This window comes from Corvus hawaiiensis, chromosome 17, assembly GCF_020740725.1.
Source record: "Corvus hawaiiensis isolate bCorHaw1 chromosome 17, bCorHaw1.pri.cur, whole genome shotgun sequence".
Lineage (NCBI taxonomy): Eukaryota > Metazoa > Chordata > Aves > Passeriformes > Corvidae > Corvus > Corvus hawaiiensis.
In genome coordinates this window covers 9,653,816-9,668,985 of record NC_063229.1, presented here as the reverse complement: position 1 = coordinate 9,668,985, position 15,170 = coordinate 9,653,816, and the positions used below count along the sequence as shown (strand labels likewise).

The window sequence follows — 15,170 nt, the reverse complement described above, 5'->3', positions numbered from 1 at the left end:
TGTTGATAAACAGTTTGCGAACGTTTTATCTGCTGGACCAGCTCCTGCTTTCACAATCCAGCGACCGCACAGCATCGAGAGCGATCCCCCCGCTCACCGCAGCCATCGTGCGATCGCGCCGACTTCCCCCACGCTCCAGACCTATCCTGCCCTGTTAAGCTCCGTCCTTTGAAATATAGGGCACTTTCTGTCAGATCCTTCAGCGCGACAGTCAAAAGGGCAAAGCCCTGCCCTTTGTTGCAGCGGGAGGTTTTCCATCGCGGAGCTGACTGTGATCCCCATCCGCTGTGATCTCCATCCTTCCCCGACCACCGGCCTCGTTCTCCGGCCATTACGGGTCAGGGGGCTCCGAACTGCACTTATTTTACATTATTTCATTTCAGGGAATTGTGTGAAATACATCTCAGTGCGTACAAGAGGAGAAAAGTGATTTTTTTTTTTTTTTTTTCTCCCGGCAAGGTCCGGAGGAAGCTGCGGCACTGCCCCGCTCCAATACCCACCATCCTCCATCCCGCCGTGGGGCTTAGGGGACGCGCCCCGCTGAGGGCGCACAGCCGCCCCTCCCGGGACCAGGCGCACCTGCCGGGGGCAGGAAACACCCGTGGAGGCGCAGAGAGGTCCGGAGCAGGAGCAGGACCGGAGTTAGGACAGGGACCGGGACCAGGACAGGGAGCGCTGCCGGGGTCCCGCCGCCGCCCCCGCCTCAGCGCAGCCCCCGCGCTGTCCCGGCGTGCCCCGCGCGCCGCGCGCCCCCGCCCTCCTTCACTTCCGGTGTCCGGCAGTGGCAGCGCCGCCGGCGGCGCCCCCGCTCCCCGGGCGCGAGGGGAGGGGGGCGCGGCAAAGGGGCGTGGCCGGCGGAGGGGCCGCCGCCCAATCACCGCCCGCCGCTGGGGGAGAGTGGGCGGGGACAGCGCCGGCACGCGCCGCGCGGCACCGCCCCCCGCCCCCCCCCCCCCGCCCGCCGCGGGCTCGCGCCCCGCGCGCCCGAGGGAGCGTCGGGAGCGCGCCCGGGCGCCCCCCCCCCCTTCCCCCCCTCCGCCGGGTTCTCCCCCCCCCCCCCCTCCTCCGCCCTCCGCCCCCCCTTCCCCTTCCCCTCCCCACCCGGGAGGAGAGGCACGGAGTGACCGACGGAGCCACCGCTCCGGCCGCTCCGACACCCCGCTCTCCTCCATGGGGCACAGGTAAGCGCGCCGCCCCCCGCCCCCCGGGGTGAGCGGGGGTCGCCATGGCTGCCCCCCCACCCCTCGAGGGGCGGCGGGGAGCCCCCCCCGCTGCTCCCGCACCTCCGCCCCCGGTGTTATCCCCGTTATTATCCCCCTTATTATCCCCGTTTTTATCCTTATCCCCGTTTTTATCCCCGTTTTTATCCCCGTTATTCCCCCCCTGCCCGCTCGCCGCGGGGGGAGCGCGGCCGGTCGCGCCCTGCCCGCCGAGGGGGGCACGGAGCCTTCTTTGGGACGCGATGTCCTATTTGGTGTGGGTGGATGGCTTAACTTGGTAAGTGCCGGGTTTAACCCCCCTCCCCCGGCCCTCCCCTCCCCTCGCTCCTCCGCCCGCCCCCCCCCCCTCCCCGTAACCTCCAAAAGGGGAATTTTCCAGCTGGTAATTTCTGCTGCGTCAACACCCAGCTCAAGGGAGAGGAGAAGAGACAAGGGGGCATTTTAACAGCAGCTCCACTTGCGGATAGCCAGCCTCAATCCCGGCTCCAGCATTAAAACCCTTTCCGCCCCCTAAAAACCAGCATCCGTGCAAGTTGGACCAAGAGTTTGTCAGGAGTGTGGTTCAAAACTGCTTGGAAAAAGGGATGAGGTAATAATACTGGTGAAGCATGTTGTATTTCTCTCTTTCTGCCTGTCTCTCTTTCTCTTTCTCCCTCTCCTCTCCTTTTTTTTTTTTTTTTTTTTTTTTTTTTTTTTTTTTTTTTTTAAGCCAGGCCTGTTTTGGGTTATTGTCTCCCCCTAAAGCCAGACATAGATCGCCTGGCCTTGCCTCCATTTTAATTGCAGGCTGAAATGGGGGAAGTGACCCTCTTTAAAAAAAAGAAATATAAAAAAACCCAACAAGCAAACAAACAAAAAAAAACCTTGAAAAAATAATGCTGTTCCTTTGGGGGGGTATAGGTGGTTTTTGATAAGGCTGTAACAAGTGCAAAAGTGGCTGGAAATGTTCTCTGTCATGCTGGGAAACTAGTGAGGTGTCCTCCCCCCTCCCCAGAAAAAAGTGCTGGTAGAATTTGGTGGAGGGGAGGAGAGGTGCTGGGAAAAGCAGGGGTTGTGCTGTTGGATTGCCTTTGTGTCTCTGTAAATAGACATGTCAGTTCCCAAAGTAATACAAGTAGTGTCTGATAACTCAATCCCAGATGACAAATAGAGAATGGAGCAGATTTTCAGGACTGTAATAGTGGGAGGATTTCTCTTTTGAAACGGAGAGGAAAAAAATGTTGGTACCTCCTGAGGAGGTTCTTCCCCGGCGCGTTATTGTGAACTGGAGCATTCGGATGGAATCCGGAGACATAAACCCATATTTATTTATTTTTACACCTGACCGGGGAAAGATAAACAAAGGAGAGTTTAACAGCTCTTTAATGAATTCCTCATGCTTTTTATTTTGCAATCCCAATGATTCATTTGGCAAGCCTTACAGGACGGGATTATTATCAGCATTGTTTAAAGCCGTGCTAATTAGGAGATGTGTTTAGCAAACAGTGGCATTGTAGACACCTGTACCAAAGTTCTTGCGTGCATTTTAATAGCATCACTGGTATAATTTTTAGCATTTAGTCTCTGTCATAGAGATGCAGGTCTCAGTTTGTGGACTCAATCAAGTATTTATTGAGTGTGGGTTCTCTGTGTGCACAGATCAGCCCTGCTACTAATGCATTTTTCTCAAAAAAGACAGGGAGTGTTTTTTCACTTTTTATTTTCCTGTGGGGATGATAAGAAAAGGCAGTGATACCCAAGAAGAGTGAGAAAAACATAATTTTGGAAGAAGAAGCTTTCTGTGACTGCATAGCTCTCTCACTTTAATCAATACCTCACTTTTATGCTTTTATAGCCTCTTTTAATTGGAATTGGAATTTGACTTTCCCCTTCTAAACTCTCTGTTTGTCAAGTTTTATATTTTGAAATCCTTAGTGATGGAAAAAATGGGTGGAGTGTATTATTAGTCACAATATTTTTCAACATGCGGTGAGGAATTACAGCTTTGAGGTGTTTTTTGGGAACCGACCGGGAATGGGCAGAGGAGCTGCCCCGTGGGCTGAAGGGAGAGCAACAGGACGGGATTCACGGGCTCCCAAATGCACATTGCTGAAAAATATTCCGTGGTTTGGTGCATTCATGGGATAACTGTAGCCAAAATAGAAAACGAATCTTTCGGTTTTGATGCAGTGTGTCCAGGAGGGGGAAACTCACTCACAGCGAAACTTCTCTCGCGGTTGTTTTCATAGACTGTGTGTTTGCCTGGGTGGAATTGAGACAATTTCAGTCTGGTACCAAAAACGGGGCATTCTAGTAACTCTCACGTTAGGTGTGTATGCCTGTGCTTAAAATGCTGCTCCATTCTGGAGTGTGTAGGACTCAGCCTTTGAAAACATGACCTGTACTCAGGGTTCTTGGAGACTGGAGAAAATGGGCCACTTTCTCCCCGTGGTCTTTGTTTTCTGGGACAGTTGTACAACAGTGGATATGTTCTTCGCAAGAGGATTTTTTTTTTTTTTTAATTTTAATATCTGGAAGTGCTTAGAGGAAAACCAGTTTAGCAGCTCCCCCTTCCCCAGCAGCCCTCTGTCAAAATGAAAAATACCTCATGTTTGGAAGATCTGTTAATTGCCTGCTTTTCCTCTGCTGATGTGTTGTGTTGCTGTGAGGTTGAACATATTCTTTTTGTCTTTGCTATCCACTCGGGTGGATTTTTTTTTTTTTTTTTTTAAGATCCATGTTTTTGAAGTTTCTAAGCAAAGTTTCCTGTCCTCCCAGCAGCAGTGCAGAGCAGGCTGACACCCAATCCAAACTGCCACTGCCTGCTTTCAGGGCAGAATTATTTCATAAACAGCTCAACCTTTCCCAGGACATTTTTCCCTTCGTGTTGCCGATTTTACTGGCTGCTCCAGAGCACTCTGTAACGCTTTCCAGACTCCCCCTAAATTGGTAAATAGCATTCACAGGGGTTTTCCATGCTCCTGTGTGCTTAGTTTAATGGGCAAACAGAAGGGCAGGGAGAGGGCTTAGTTTAAGTCTTTGAAGAGCTACCTGCAGTTGTAATGGTTATCCCACATGTCCGTTATAGTTCCCAGGAGGCAGCAATCTGTGTCCATTCCTGGCTGGGAGCATTACCCTGGAAAATTCTGACACTTTACACAGAGAGATTAATTCCGTTTTTTGATATTTCGCTCCTGGCTTGTGTTTGGCTCGAATATTTTGAAGTGTGGGGCTCACCTGTGTTTTGTGTGTGTGGTATTTGAAACTTGAAGTGTGTTAATAGTGAAAGCAAGCGTGCCGCAGGTTGTGCGCAGAGGGGTCACGTTAGGAGAGAGCACGAGGAGCGACCGCGGCTGCGAGGCAGAGGCAGGAATTTGGTCTGCGGGAAGTCCTGCAATCCTAATCCATCCCTAAAGCATCTCTGTGGGAGTTTTTATGATATTTGGGCAAGCACAATAACAGTCAGGGCTCCAGTGTTAAAATTCGTTGTTTCGAAACTTCACTTTATTCCCTTCCTGAGGACTTTTTGTATGTTTGTGTTTGCAGCCCCCTTAAATACGTCCTTCAGTAGTTGGGTTTCTCAGTTTGCTCTGGATCTTCAGTCCTTTAGGCAGGATGAGAAATAAAAGCCTGTATCGCTTCGTGCAGGGCTTCTTTCCATGAGATGCAAGAGGGAAGAATCTCAACTTCCCTAAACAGTTCAGTGGTTTTCTGGTTTGTGCTGCCTTGGTGTATTTGGGTGCACAAGGATGCCCAGTTTAGAGGGAAAGCTGCTCTTTGGGACTCAGTGCCCATCCTCCAGCTGTTGATTGAACGTGCTGGTGTGTAACTTCTTGTTACCCATCTCCCATTCTGTCAAACAGGAGTTCACTCGGCTCTCCCAAACATTTTGTGTTATATTGATGAAAAATTGTGTTAGAAGTGCTTATTCTTCGTAAAGGCAAACCCGTGTGAAGTCCTGGCTGAATTCCCTCTGGGATGTGGTGGAGTCCAGAGGCTCGTGGGTGGGGTTTGCTGTCCCTTACCAAGTCAGCTGTGGTGCAGTTATTTTCTGAACAGTTGCTTTAACTTTCTTTCATAGCCATGTATTTAAGAAACATCAGGCTGCTGTTGAGATGTTGGTTTGGAATAGCTTCTAAGCGCTCCAGAGGCAGGGTGAGATCCTTGACAGCCATTCTAATGAGATGGAAATGTGTCCCACTTGACAGTGTTCAGTTGTGCATAGGTAAGGATGTCCCTGGCACAGGAGGGGAGAGGTGGTTTTGCTGAAATGTAACAGGTAGATGCTGAGTTAGAGCTGAAACTCACCTTTTTGCCTTGATTTTTGGGGATGTGGCTGGCTTTTATTCCAGACCAGACAGTGATGATCTTGTCCTGTTGCTTACTTGACTCATGTGTGCACTTGGGATGAAAAAGTCCCAGTGAATGTTGGAAGTTGCCCTGTGTTTGCTTTATAGTCACTCTGAGTTGGCATCTCCTGTAGTGGAAAGAGGCACCAAGGTGTCAAAAAAATTCTACAAACATACCTATGAGCTTTGTGTGTGGATTAAAATACACTTGTTAATGAAAATATCAGTGTGTAGTACCAGGACCTTACCTGCCCAAGAACCTTACTTAGAAAAGGGTTTTATATATTAAGGAGTATATTTATAACCTCTGTATACTGAAATACCTCGTTATATTTCCTAATTGTTTCCTTGTCATATGTTGGCCAGACTGCTTATTCCATCCAAGGGAGTTTGCTTCCTGGTATTTCTCACCCCGTGGAGAAGAGCTCTGCAGAAAGCTGTTATTTCAGGGGTTTGGCTCGCTCTCTTTGAGGAAAGGGTTAAACGAAATTTGCACCTTTTGCATTGATACAGCATCAGAGGAAATACCTTCCTGACTAGTGCTCAGATCATGCCCTGAAACAGAAGAATCAATGGTCTGTATTGGATTTTAGGTGCTTAAAATACCCAAACCCAACTGGTTAAGTGCTGATAAACAAAGTAGTCAGTGCCCAGTTGCTCCTAACAGTCCTGCTACTATAAGGTCGGAGAATGAGGTGGTGGCTAAATATAAAATGAGCTTTTTGACTTCCTTCTTGTTACCACTGTGTCCTTCTTGGCTTCACTCCACTTCTTTTTTTTTTTTTTTTTAATAGTAGTTGATCAAATCTGGATTATGAGATTTGTGCTAAAAAGTAAACCAGGATCCTTACCCAAGGCATGGAAGGCTTGTACCACGAATTACACGAGCAGAATTAGGTTGTTCTCAGAGCCCCTCATATGTTATCTTTAGTTTCGCACTGGTTGATTCTTTTACTCTTAGATTATTCATGACTCCTTGTGTGTCTTTTCTGTCTTTTAGGTGATCTTTCTCTTGGTTTATACCCCTGCTTTACTTCTTTTTAAAAATCACCTCATGATTCTTCCTCCTTTGGCTCCCTCCCTTTTTACGTATTGAGTTTGGGAACTTTGGCAAAGATCCCCTAATTAAAAAGCCAAAAACCAGTGAGAAAGTTTGGGGGAAACCATTCTTCAGGGCAATTCCCAGTGTGATAAGTTTACAGTTCTCTAATCCTCTTTTTTTTTAAGGTAGTTTTTATGTTGTTTTTTGACTAATAGATGCACAAGGGTAGAGTTTTTTTGCTTAGATTTCTTTTGTGACTTTTTAAAGTAAAAGCTTAAGATCTTGCAGGAGATCTTAGTGAGATCTAATGGCACTTGGACAAGTAAGTGTCATATGAGCCACAGGCATTTGAATTTTTTCAGGTTGTTTTTTAATCTTCACTGCTGGAGTAGCAGATCTATCTGTAGCTAAATTCTTCTATTTTTTTGATGTCACCAGACTTCTCAAGCCTGGTACCCTGTACCAGTTCTGCCAAGTTCTTGCTGTGTTCTGCACGGTCCATGACATGAGTAGTGTTGGATCTGTTCTTCTCCTGGTGCAACCAGATGAGAGAGAGAACAGAGATCAAAAATAGGGGAATGATTCGAGCAACGGTTACTGCACCATGATGGAGAGAGGATGGAGAGACAGGCAGATGGAGAGAGTTGGAAGTTACAGGGAAATGAATAAGGGAAATGCAGAGGAAATCCAAGTGCAGTGGAAATATTACTGCAAGTGAGCAGTTGGAACTGGGTGCACACACCTGTGCCCTGTTGGAAAGGTGTATCCTGTCGTATTAGCAACTTGTTACCCACTGGAATATTGTATTTCAGGCTGCATAGCTTTTACAAGCATGGAAAGTAAAGCTTCTGTTAGTTATTTGTGTCTTCATTTTTGTGTTTGGGGTTTTTTTCCCAAGTTTTTTAATGTTTGCAAGAGGAGCAAAGTGCTTTCCTTGGTACCTTTGTGGATGCTGCTTTGTAGTTGAAATCTGAGGGTCATGCTGGCTTTTGAAGGTTGTGATTCAGTCAAGATGGATGGGAATAAAACTCAAATATCTTCCTTTTGTACAACATGGACACATGATTTTTCTGTAAGCGTAGGCAAATATTTTGGTTTGGAGGGGAATCACTGTAACCAAGAGGTGAGATTAATTCTGACCCCATTTAAAGTGTGTGGGTGGCAGAGGTCACAGAAACATTAACTGAAACTTACATGTCAACTGAAACAATGTTGTTAAATTTTTTTTAAATCCTTTTATAAAGTGCAGGTTTTTTACAGTGACTTTTTCAAAGCACTCCTATCTGGAAGCATAGTCAGAAGTTGTTAATAGTCTTAATATTGGTATGTTAAACTCTTTCTTTACATTAACACAAGGGCCAAATAATTTTTCCTGCATTATTAATTATAGGAATATATTGGAATGCTTCTTGTTGAAATGGCAAACAGTGTTGTAAATGTGCAGTTATTTTAAATGTTGCTTGTAATTATGTGACACTGAAGGGCTTTATATTGAGTTAAAGTTTGGATTTTAATGTTTGCCTCCTATTCTTTCCTTTTCCAAACACAGGACATCTGATGAACTTTTTGGAGCTTCTTACCAGAGACCATTCTCCTCTCTTCATTGAAACATGCACTGTCCAGCTGTGAAACATTGCAAGGTTTATTTTTGCTGACAGGAAAAACTTTCAAGTATCGGTAAGTTCTCATCATTTAGAGATATTTTTGTCTAGTGGTATGGGAAAGAGAAGGAGGACCTGGAGATAACATTGTCATGAGGGCTGACAGTTCTTCATAAAACTTGACTTAACATTGGTAACAAGGGCTCATTTAGAAATCTTAGTTAACTGCAAAGTTGGAGAAATACCTCTGGCTGTTGTGCTCCTTCCTTGTGGCAGAGGTGTCTCCATCCATCACGGTCACTCGGTTCTCATCTGTTTGATCAGAAGAGGAGAACAGGTGCAGAGCTCAAAGCAAGAGGAAAAGGTGCCAGGCTCAGCTTTGCCCTTTTTACCAGTCTGTTCTGGCTCTTTTTGTGCTCTGGGACAGGTGTGAGAGTTTTAGCAGTAACAGCCACAAGTCTAAGTAGAAACACATACACTTTGTTACACTTTGCTACCAAAGTAATTTCCCGTTTGTCTGGGCTGGTCTGGCTCCCTCTCTTCACCACTTTGTTTTTTCTTAACTGTCCGAGTAACAGGACTAAAAAGAGCTCGCCAAAACAATTGCTATGGAGAAGCAATCAGAATTAGAGAAAGGCAAGACTTGGCAGTCCAGAATAGAAACTGAGAACAAAGTCACTGGTGTTTGCTTCAATTGGGTCATATTTGTTTTCAAGATTTTCAGTTCTGCTGTTTGCCATAAGAATGCTTGAATTTTCCTTATTACTTCCTTTGTTTATTAGATATTTTATTTCACCTTCTATAATGGCATTAATTTGTGTTGGAGAAGGTTTCTTAATTTTTATCTTCTGACGTTTCCTTTCACAATCTGTTACTACAGAAGGTCAGTCTTGAAATCACCAGTATTGATTTATAGCTTATTTTCATCAAGAGAGCTAATCTGTGTATTGAAGATGTTTGAAATGCAGAGATCAAAAAAGACTTTTTCATGGCTAACAATATAAAGCTTTGAATAAAATGGACTCAGAAGTGTGAGTTGTAAGTTAAATGTTTGCCAGTGTGGTGTATATGTTATTCTGAAGAAAATAAACTCTGTTTTATATTAGAAAAATAGGTGCTCAAGATGACAGTTTTAATGGATGTGTCCTCACAGACAAAAGCCTTGGTGTAGGTGAACTATTCCTACTCCTTGTACCTTGTAACCATCAACACTCAGGTTTTCTCTGAGAAGCCTATCTGTAAATGTGTCTTACTATACCTAAATAGCTGTATTTTACACAAAACTTTAAAAATCTTGGGATTGTTTGGTCTCTTAACCCAGAATGGTGTCAGCCACTAGAAACTGGCAACTAAACATTTCAAGAGGAAATTCTCCTGAGTGTTCCACTGCAAATTTCTTTCAGGAGCTGTACTGGTAGCTTTTAAACCTCAGTATTTTATAGGTCAGATAAGGTGAGTCTCTTTAAAGAGAGTCATTAAAGTGAGAATGTTTTGAAAAGCTCCCAAACAGGAAACCCTGTTGTTCAAGGGTCTGATTGAAGTTTTAGTAGCTAAAATTAGAGTTTTTGTTCCCGTACCTTTAAGAAGTAACTCTTGTTTACATTATTGCAAAGTGGTAGCCAGGCTTTAATTACTTTCAATGTATTGATGTGCTTGGAGTTGACTTTTTTGGAATTCATTAACTCCTAAGTAAGGCTATCATAATTGTGAGTTTGGAGGGAAAGGACTTCAAAACATCTCACTGTTGTTCAGTCGTCTTGTAGTTTATTGCTAATAGTTTCTTCTGGTTTTGTTTTTGTCATAGTTCTGTCTTTCTCCTACAAGAGTTCACACCAGTGCTGTCAGAAGGTCACGGAACAGGGCACTACCTGTGCTGCTCTGGGGCTGTTGATGTCCTCAGCTGTTGTAGGAGAAACACTAGACCTGGAACCCAGTTTGTTACTGGTAAGAAGTAATTGTCTTGGATTTTATTTGTTTATTTATTCAATATTACAGTTTACATGTCTAACAAAATCAGCAAAAATCACTTGTTACTTTTAAGAACAATATAGCAAAATATGCGTATCTGGTCTTTTCTTTTTTCCCCCCTATTATTTTTAACTTTACAGTTTCTAAATTTCTAATTCTAATTACCTTCCTCCCAAAATACAGAGGACAGCAATTTTCACTTACTTCTTATTTTCAGTCCTGCTTTTCTCTTGAAATTCTTCATGTGCTGTCAGAGCTAATGAAGGTTAATAAATGGATTTTTCTATGAAATCCTGTGTTTTGATTGCACTTTTATGTTGTCCAGCTCCTTCACATTGGTTGACCCATAACTTCAGGGAGATGGTTTGACAAGTCAAAGGCCACAGCCATGTCTCTGGTTTAAAGTTCTGGAGTAGAGAGTGAAATGTGTAATGATGATTCCCTGCTATTTTAAGTTTTGCTGTTGAAGTTAGATTTTGCTTGTGATTCATGTCTGGACCATGGAAACAAAGCTTTAGTGGTATGATGAAATGCTGGAAGTGTGTAGTGTTCAACCCTGCTGTTTGAACTTTGCTCATGGACTTTCTGGATTGTATCTGCTACAGAGATTCTAAACAAAGATTGTTTTAATGCTGTCAGTGATGAGGCACTGTTGGCTTGAAGTTGGAGAAGTTTTAGTGAATCCTGATCAGATTGATGGTAACAAATTTATGTAGGGACTTGAGGTTCTTTTTGCCCTGCAATCAATGACAATTCAGTGGGCCTATCAAATTTGGTAATAAAAACTGAATTAGTATTTTTCTTTAAGTTTACTGAAAATCATTTGCCTCCCAAATCCTTGCCCCTTCTGTACTTCTGTAGTACTTCTCAAACTGAATGATGAAACTTATTTTCTTCCTGTGACTCCCAGCTCATGAGGCTGAACATGCACTGTTGGGCTGCAATTAAACGTTCCCATCCCCAGTCATCAGGGAGAAGTGGTACATGTTGTTTGCATGAAACCCTGAGCTCTGAGTAGCCCCTCTGGCTCAAGGGTCTGGTTTGGTCTGTTTACAAACATCTGCCTCTTTCTCCTCGAGTTCAGAGTTGTGGTTGAAATGACCAACTTGAAACAACAGATGATTGGTTTCGGGAATCAGAATAGGGTCAAGGAGTTTCTTTTTTTGGCAACTGTTAATTTTTGTAAGCTGTTACTTATATCTATTTTGGACAAAGCTGAGCATATGAATATAATTTGGTGTTCTCTAGTATCAAGAAATTAAAACTCTTTCAGAGTTGTGTGCTGCTGTTCCTCAAAGACACTTGTGAGATAACACTGCCCTTGTGAAGATTTGTGCTTGTAAAGCTCCTGAGCAGTGTCTTTGCAGGGAGTTACCATCCATGAATATCCTGAGTCTTCTTTTTCTCTCCTTTACTGTCCTTTTCCGTTCCTAAGGGGTTTTGTTCTCCCTTCTTTTCAGCACAGGGCAGATGGAGAGTAGGAATCCTGTGCATTTCTGTTGTCTTTAATTGAATAAAAGTGAAACTTGCATACACACTGTGTCTTGTTGTGCAAGGAAGCATTTCAAGCCCAATCTCACCTTACAGAGCTCCTTTGCACAGGAATTCAAAAAATGTTGGAATGTCTTGGGAGTGGAAACATGGACAGGACTCAGGGGAAGCAGAGAAGTGGGGTGTGTTTGTTGGGTTTTTGTGTAATAAAGCATTGGAGTGAATTGGAGTTCTTCCTTAATCTGTTTTTACTTTTCTCTGAAGGGAGAGGGGGGAGGAAACAACACATTTTTGGTTAAATTCCAGTTGGCATGTTTTCTCTAGGGAGCAGAGTGGTGGAAGAGTGCACTAGTGAGCATTTTGGTGCTCTTTAACTTGGGTCCTTGGTATTAAGTGTAGAAATGCGCTGAGAAAATTGAAACAAAGTGCCATGTAGTTTAAATCTTCAGTTGCCTTTCATTCTGAGAGAAGAAAAAGTAAACAACCCACCAAATAAATCCTAACAACAACAAATCCCCCCCCAAAAACCTCCAGGCCATTTTTTTCCCTGTTTTCTTTCTGAGGGAAGGAAGTTTATTTTTGTCCCCACTGTTTCTCAGGGGACTGCCCTGTAGAGGATTTTGTGTGCAATTCATTTCTTATCTGTGACTTTTTGTCAAAATTTAAGCAATGCACTGAGATTTAGGTGCAACAAATTTGTGCCCCCTAATTTTAGTGATGTTAAGATTGTGGTTAGGAGACTCATTCCTGGGGTGTGCGCTGAGAAGTTTGCCAGTAAATAAATATTTGTGTAACTCTTCTTGAAACCTTTCCAGTGGGAAGTGAAGTGTGATTTAGATGCTTACTGTGCCTTCAGGTGCTATTTTCATGTTTAAATAACTGTACTGACAGCGCTAAATAAACCACTTCCATAGGTTCACTCTAGCTGGGGTTAAAGATTGTATAAATTATTAATGCTTACTTCAAGACCAGGGTTTTTTTGATATGAAAAATAAAAGCAGGCCCGTAGCTTGACAGAAGCTTGCATGAAAGTGACTCTTAAATCTGCTTGCTTTGTGTTCTTTTTGCTGTTATGTGCAATAGTTTGGTTTGGGACATTTTTTTTTTTTAGTTATTTTTGGAAAAGTAATAGACTTGAATTACTGTACTGCTACAATTTTATTTTGTGGAAAATCTTCAGATGAACTTTCATGGTTCGTTGGCTTCCTGGAAAGCTGTGTTGTGGCCATGTGGCCTAAAGAATTCTAGTAGATGCTCAACTTTGAAAACCTTCATGTACTAAAGAGACCTGAGATAAACCAAAAAATACATCATTAATCTTTGAGGTCTGTTTCTAAGAAATCTCCACAGTTTATTCCATCTTCACTGAGCTTCTACAGAAGTTTGAAGGGTACAGCTTTTCAGAAGAAATGTTTCCACAACACTTTTTAAGTGGAAATAAGTATCCTTACCAGGGGAAGGTTAAAAAAAAAAAAAGAAAAACAAACCATCAACAAGCCACAAAACAGCATGTAAAATTGGAACACAAGACACAGGGTTTTAAAGCTTCCTGAATTTTTAACTACTAGCAAATTGCCTTAAATTTAACTTGGATTAATTCCCTAGGGATCCTTGACATTAAACGGATGTTCTGGTTTGACATGGGTAGACAGAAAACTAATTAATTCCTCTGAATTTGAGGCATATTTAATTTTCTCCCCCAAAGACCTCTCGTTTAAAAGGTACAATGCTGTGACAGATGTTGGATGTGTGTGAGGGAGCAGACCTTGTGACAGGGGAAGATCAAGACATCTACAGTAATAATTCCTGGTTTGGAAACCGTTACATTTTATTGATTCCACTGAACACGGGAGTATCCACTTCACTGCTCACTTGAAAGTGCTATAATGTGCCCACCTCAGTGGCCAGTAAGGAGTCTTGCATAGATTTTTGTGTCTTTGTGTTTAGTAAAAATTCCCTGATATCTTTTCTCTGACCTTATCTTCTATTTCCTGAAGAGATGAGCAAGTGCTCCATCCATCCATCCATCCGTATTAGTCAATGCCTGACCCTCAAACTGCTCCAGTCTAAACCAAAAGTAGCAAGAGACATATTTTAAATTCTGTATTTCTGCCACAGGCAGTTTAAAAAAGGACAAGATGTATCTGAAATGGACTTTTATCAGTGGGGGGGGAACCCGACCTGCTGAACTAAACTGAATAAATGTATGAGAGAGCGGAGAAATAGTCTTGAGGAATTGATGTAATTTCCAGTTGAAGAACGTTTCCAGTTGAGGAAGGAAAAATGTTGTGCCATAAATTCACAAGGGCAAGTAGAGACATTTACAAATACTGTGATGCTAATCTGTACAAAATTGAGGAAGAGAAAATTATCCTTGCAGGAGATTTCCTGCCCCTCCTCCCCACAGTTCCAGGGAGTTGGTGTCTTGGAATATGGATTTTAATATCCATGAAGGAACAGTAAAAGGAAATGCCATATCTAAAACATTCTGATCCTTTCCTCAGTGTGGGCTCTGAGGTTTTCTTACATCTTCCCCTGAATTGTTTGGATATGGCAGCTGTTGGAGACACGAATGGTGATGGACAACTCACTTTATCCTATGTGGCAATTCATATTTCCTAAGGGGACTAAGCTGACTCTTCAACTCCTAAAAGTAGATGCAGTAGTGGTTTCTGGAATAAAGACAAAACTGAACTGTCACTCTGCCTTAAGAGGTGGTTCTTTCCAACATGGAGATGTTGGGAAGTGCTGGCAGTCGCCTCCAGAGCCTGGATTAGAGAGATGCTGTGCTGGCTGGGGCCATCACAACCTTTTCAGGCCAAACACCTGAAAATTTATTTATTTATTTTCCCATACTCCCTAACCTTGATTCTTGGTTTGATTTTCATTGATATGTTTTATTTGAGACAGAGATGCTGTCTGGGTGGGAATTTGGTTTGAGGTCTCTGGGCAGATTTCTGTGGTAAATAGGAGTGTGCAGCTGCACTGGTATTGACCTCTTCTAGTTCAATTAAAAAAAAAAGATTGGCTTCTCTGTGCATTCTGTGCTTAATTCTGCAGAAAAGCTGCACAGCTTTGAAGTGGATGAACACAGTTCAGCCTGTTTGTGTTGCAGGGAGATGGTCCTTCCTCTCTCGAGGGAAGCAAACATTTCTCAATGATCAGGGACCAGCTGGCCTTGCAAATTAGGATTTCCGGGGCTGCAGAGAGGCAGCTCCATCCTTGCAGAACTGGAGGAGCTTGAAGCAGTCTTGCATAACTTGAACTTTTGAATCATCAGGTGGCTCTCTAGGAGAAGGTCCCACCTCACGGATGTTCTGTGGGCTGGGAGGTGCTTTTCTAGCCATGAGTGTTCACTAAACTGCAGCTATTTTGCTCCTGCCGATGATAATAATAGCACAGAGTAGGGGAAGGGGGCAGGGTGCTTGTGGATCTGTGTTCCACAGCCCAGGAAACAGACTTGCTTGTGCCAAGTAAACTTCCTTAATCACGGCTGTGCTGCCCACTGCTGTGAGCCAGT

The 15,170-nt window shown here is 43.6% G+C and overlaps 1 protein-coding gene across 7 annotated transcripts in view; it reads left to right on the top strand.

Moving 5' to 3' along the window:
• The first annotated feature begins 1,070 nt into the window (after window positions 1-1,070).
• Window positions 1,071-15,170, top strand: part of ZBTB46 (zinc finger and BTB domain containing 46) — a 53,314-nt gene continuing 39,214 nt past the window's right edge. Inside the window, exons 1-4 of one of the 7 annotated variants that reach the window (XM_048321580.1) lie at window positions 1,071-1,181; window positions 1,629-1,809; window positions 8,140-8,267; window positions 9,996-10,135. In XM_048321580.1, the coding sequence (XP_048177537.1) occupies window positions 10,082-10,135 (54 nt within the window). In that variant the 5' untranslated portion in view covers window positions 1,071-1,181; window positions 1,629-1,809; window positions 8,140-8,267; window positions 9,996-10,081. The other 6 variants (XM_048321583.1, XM_048321586.1, XM_048321581.1 and 3 more) reach the window with 6 other exon arrangements.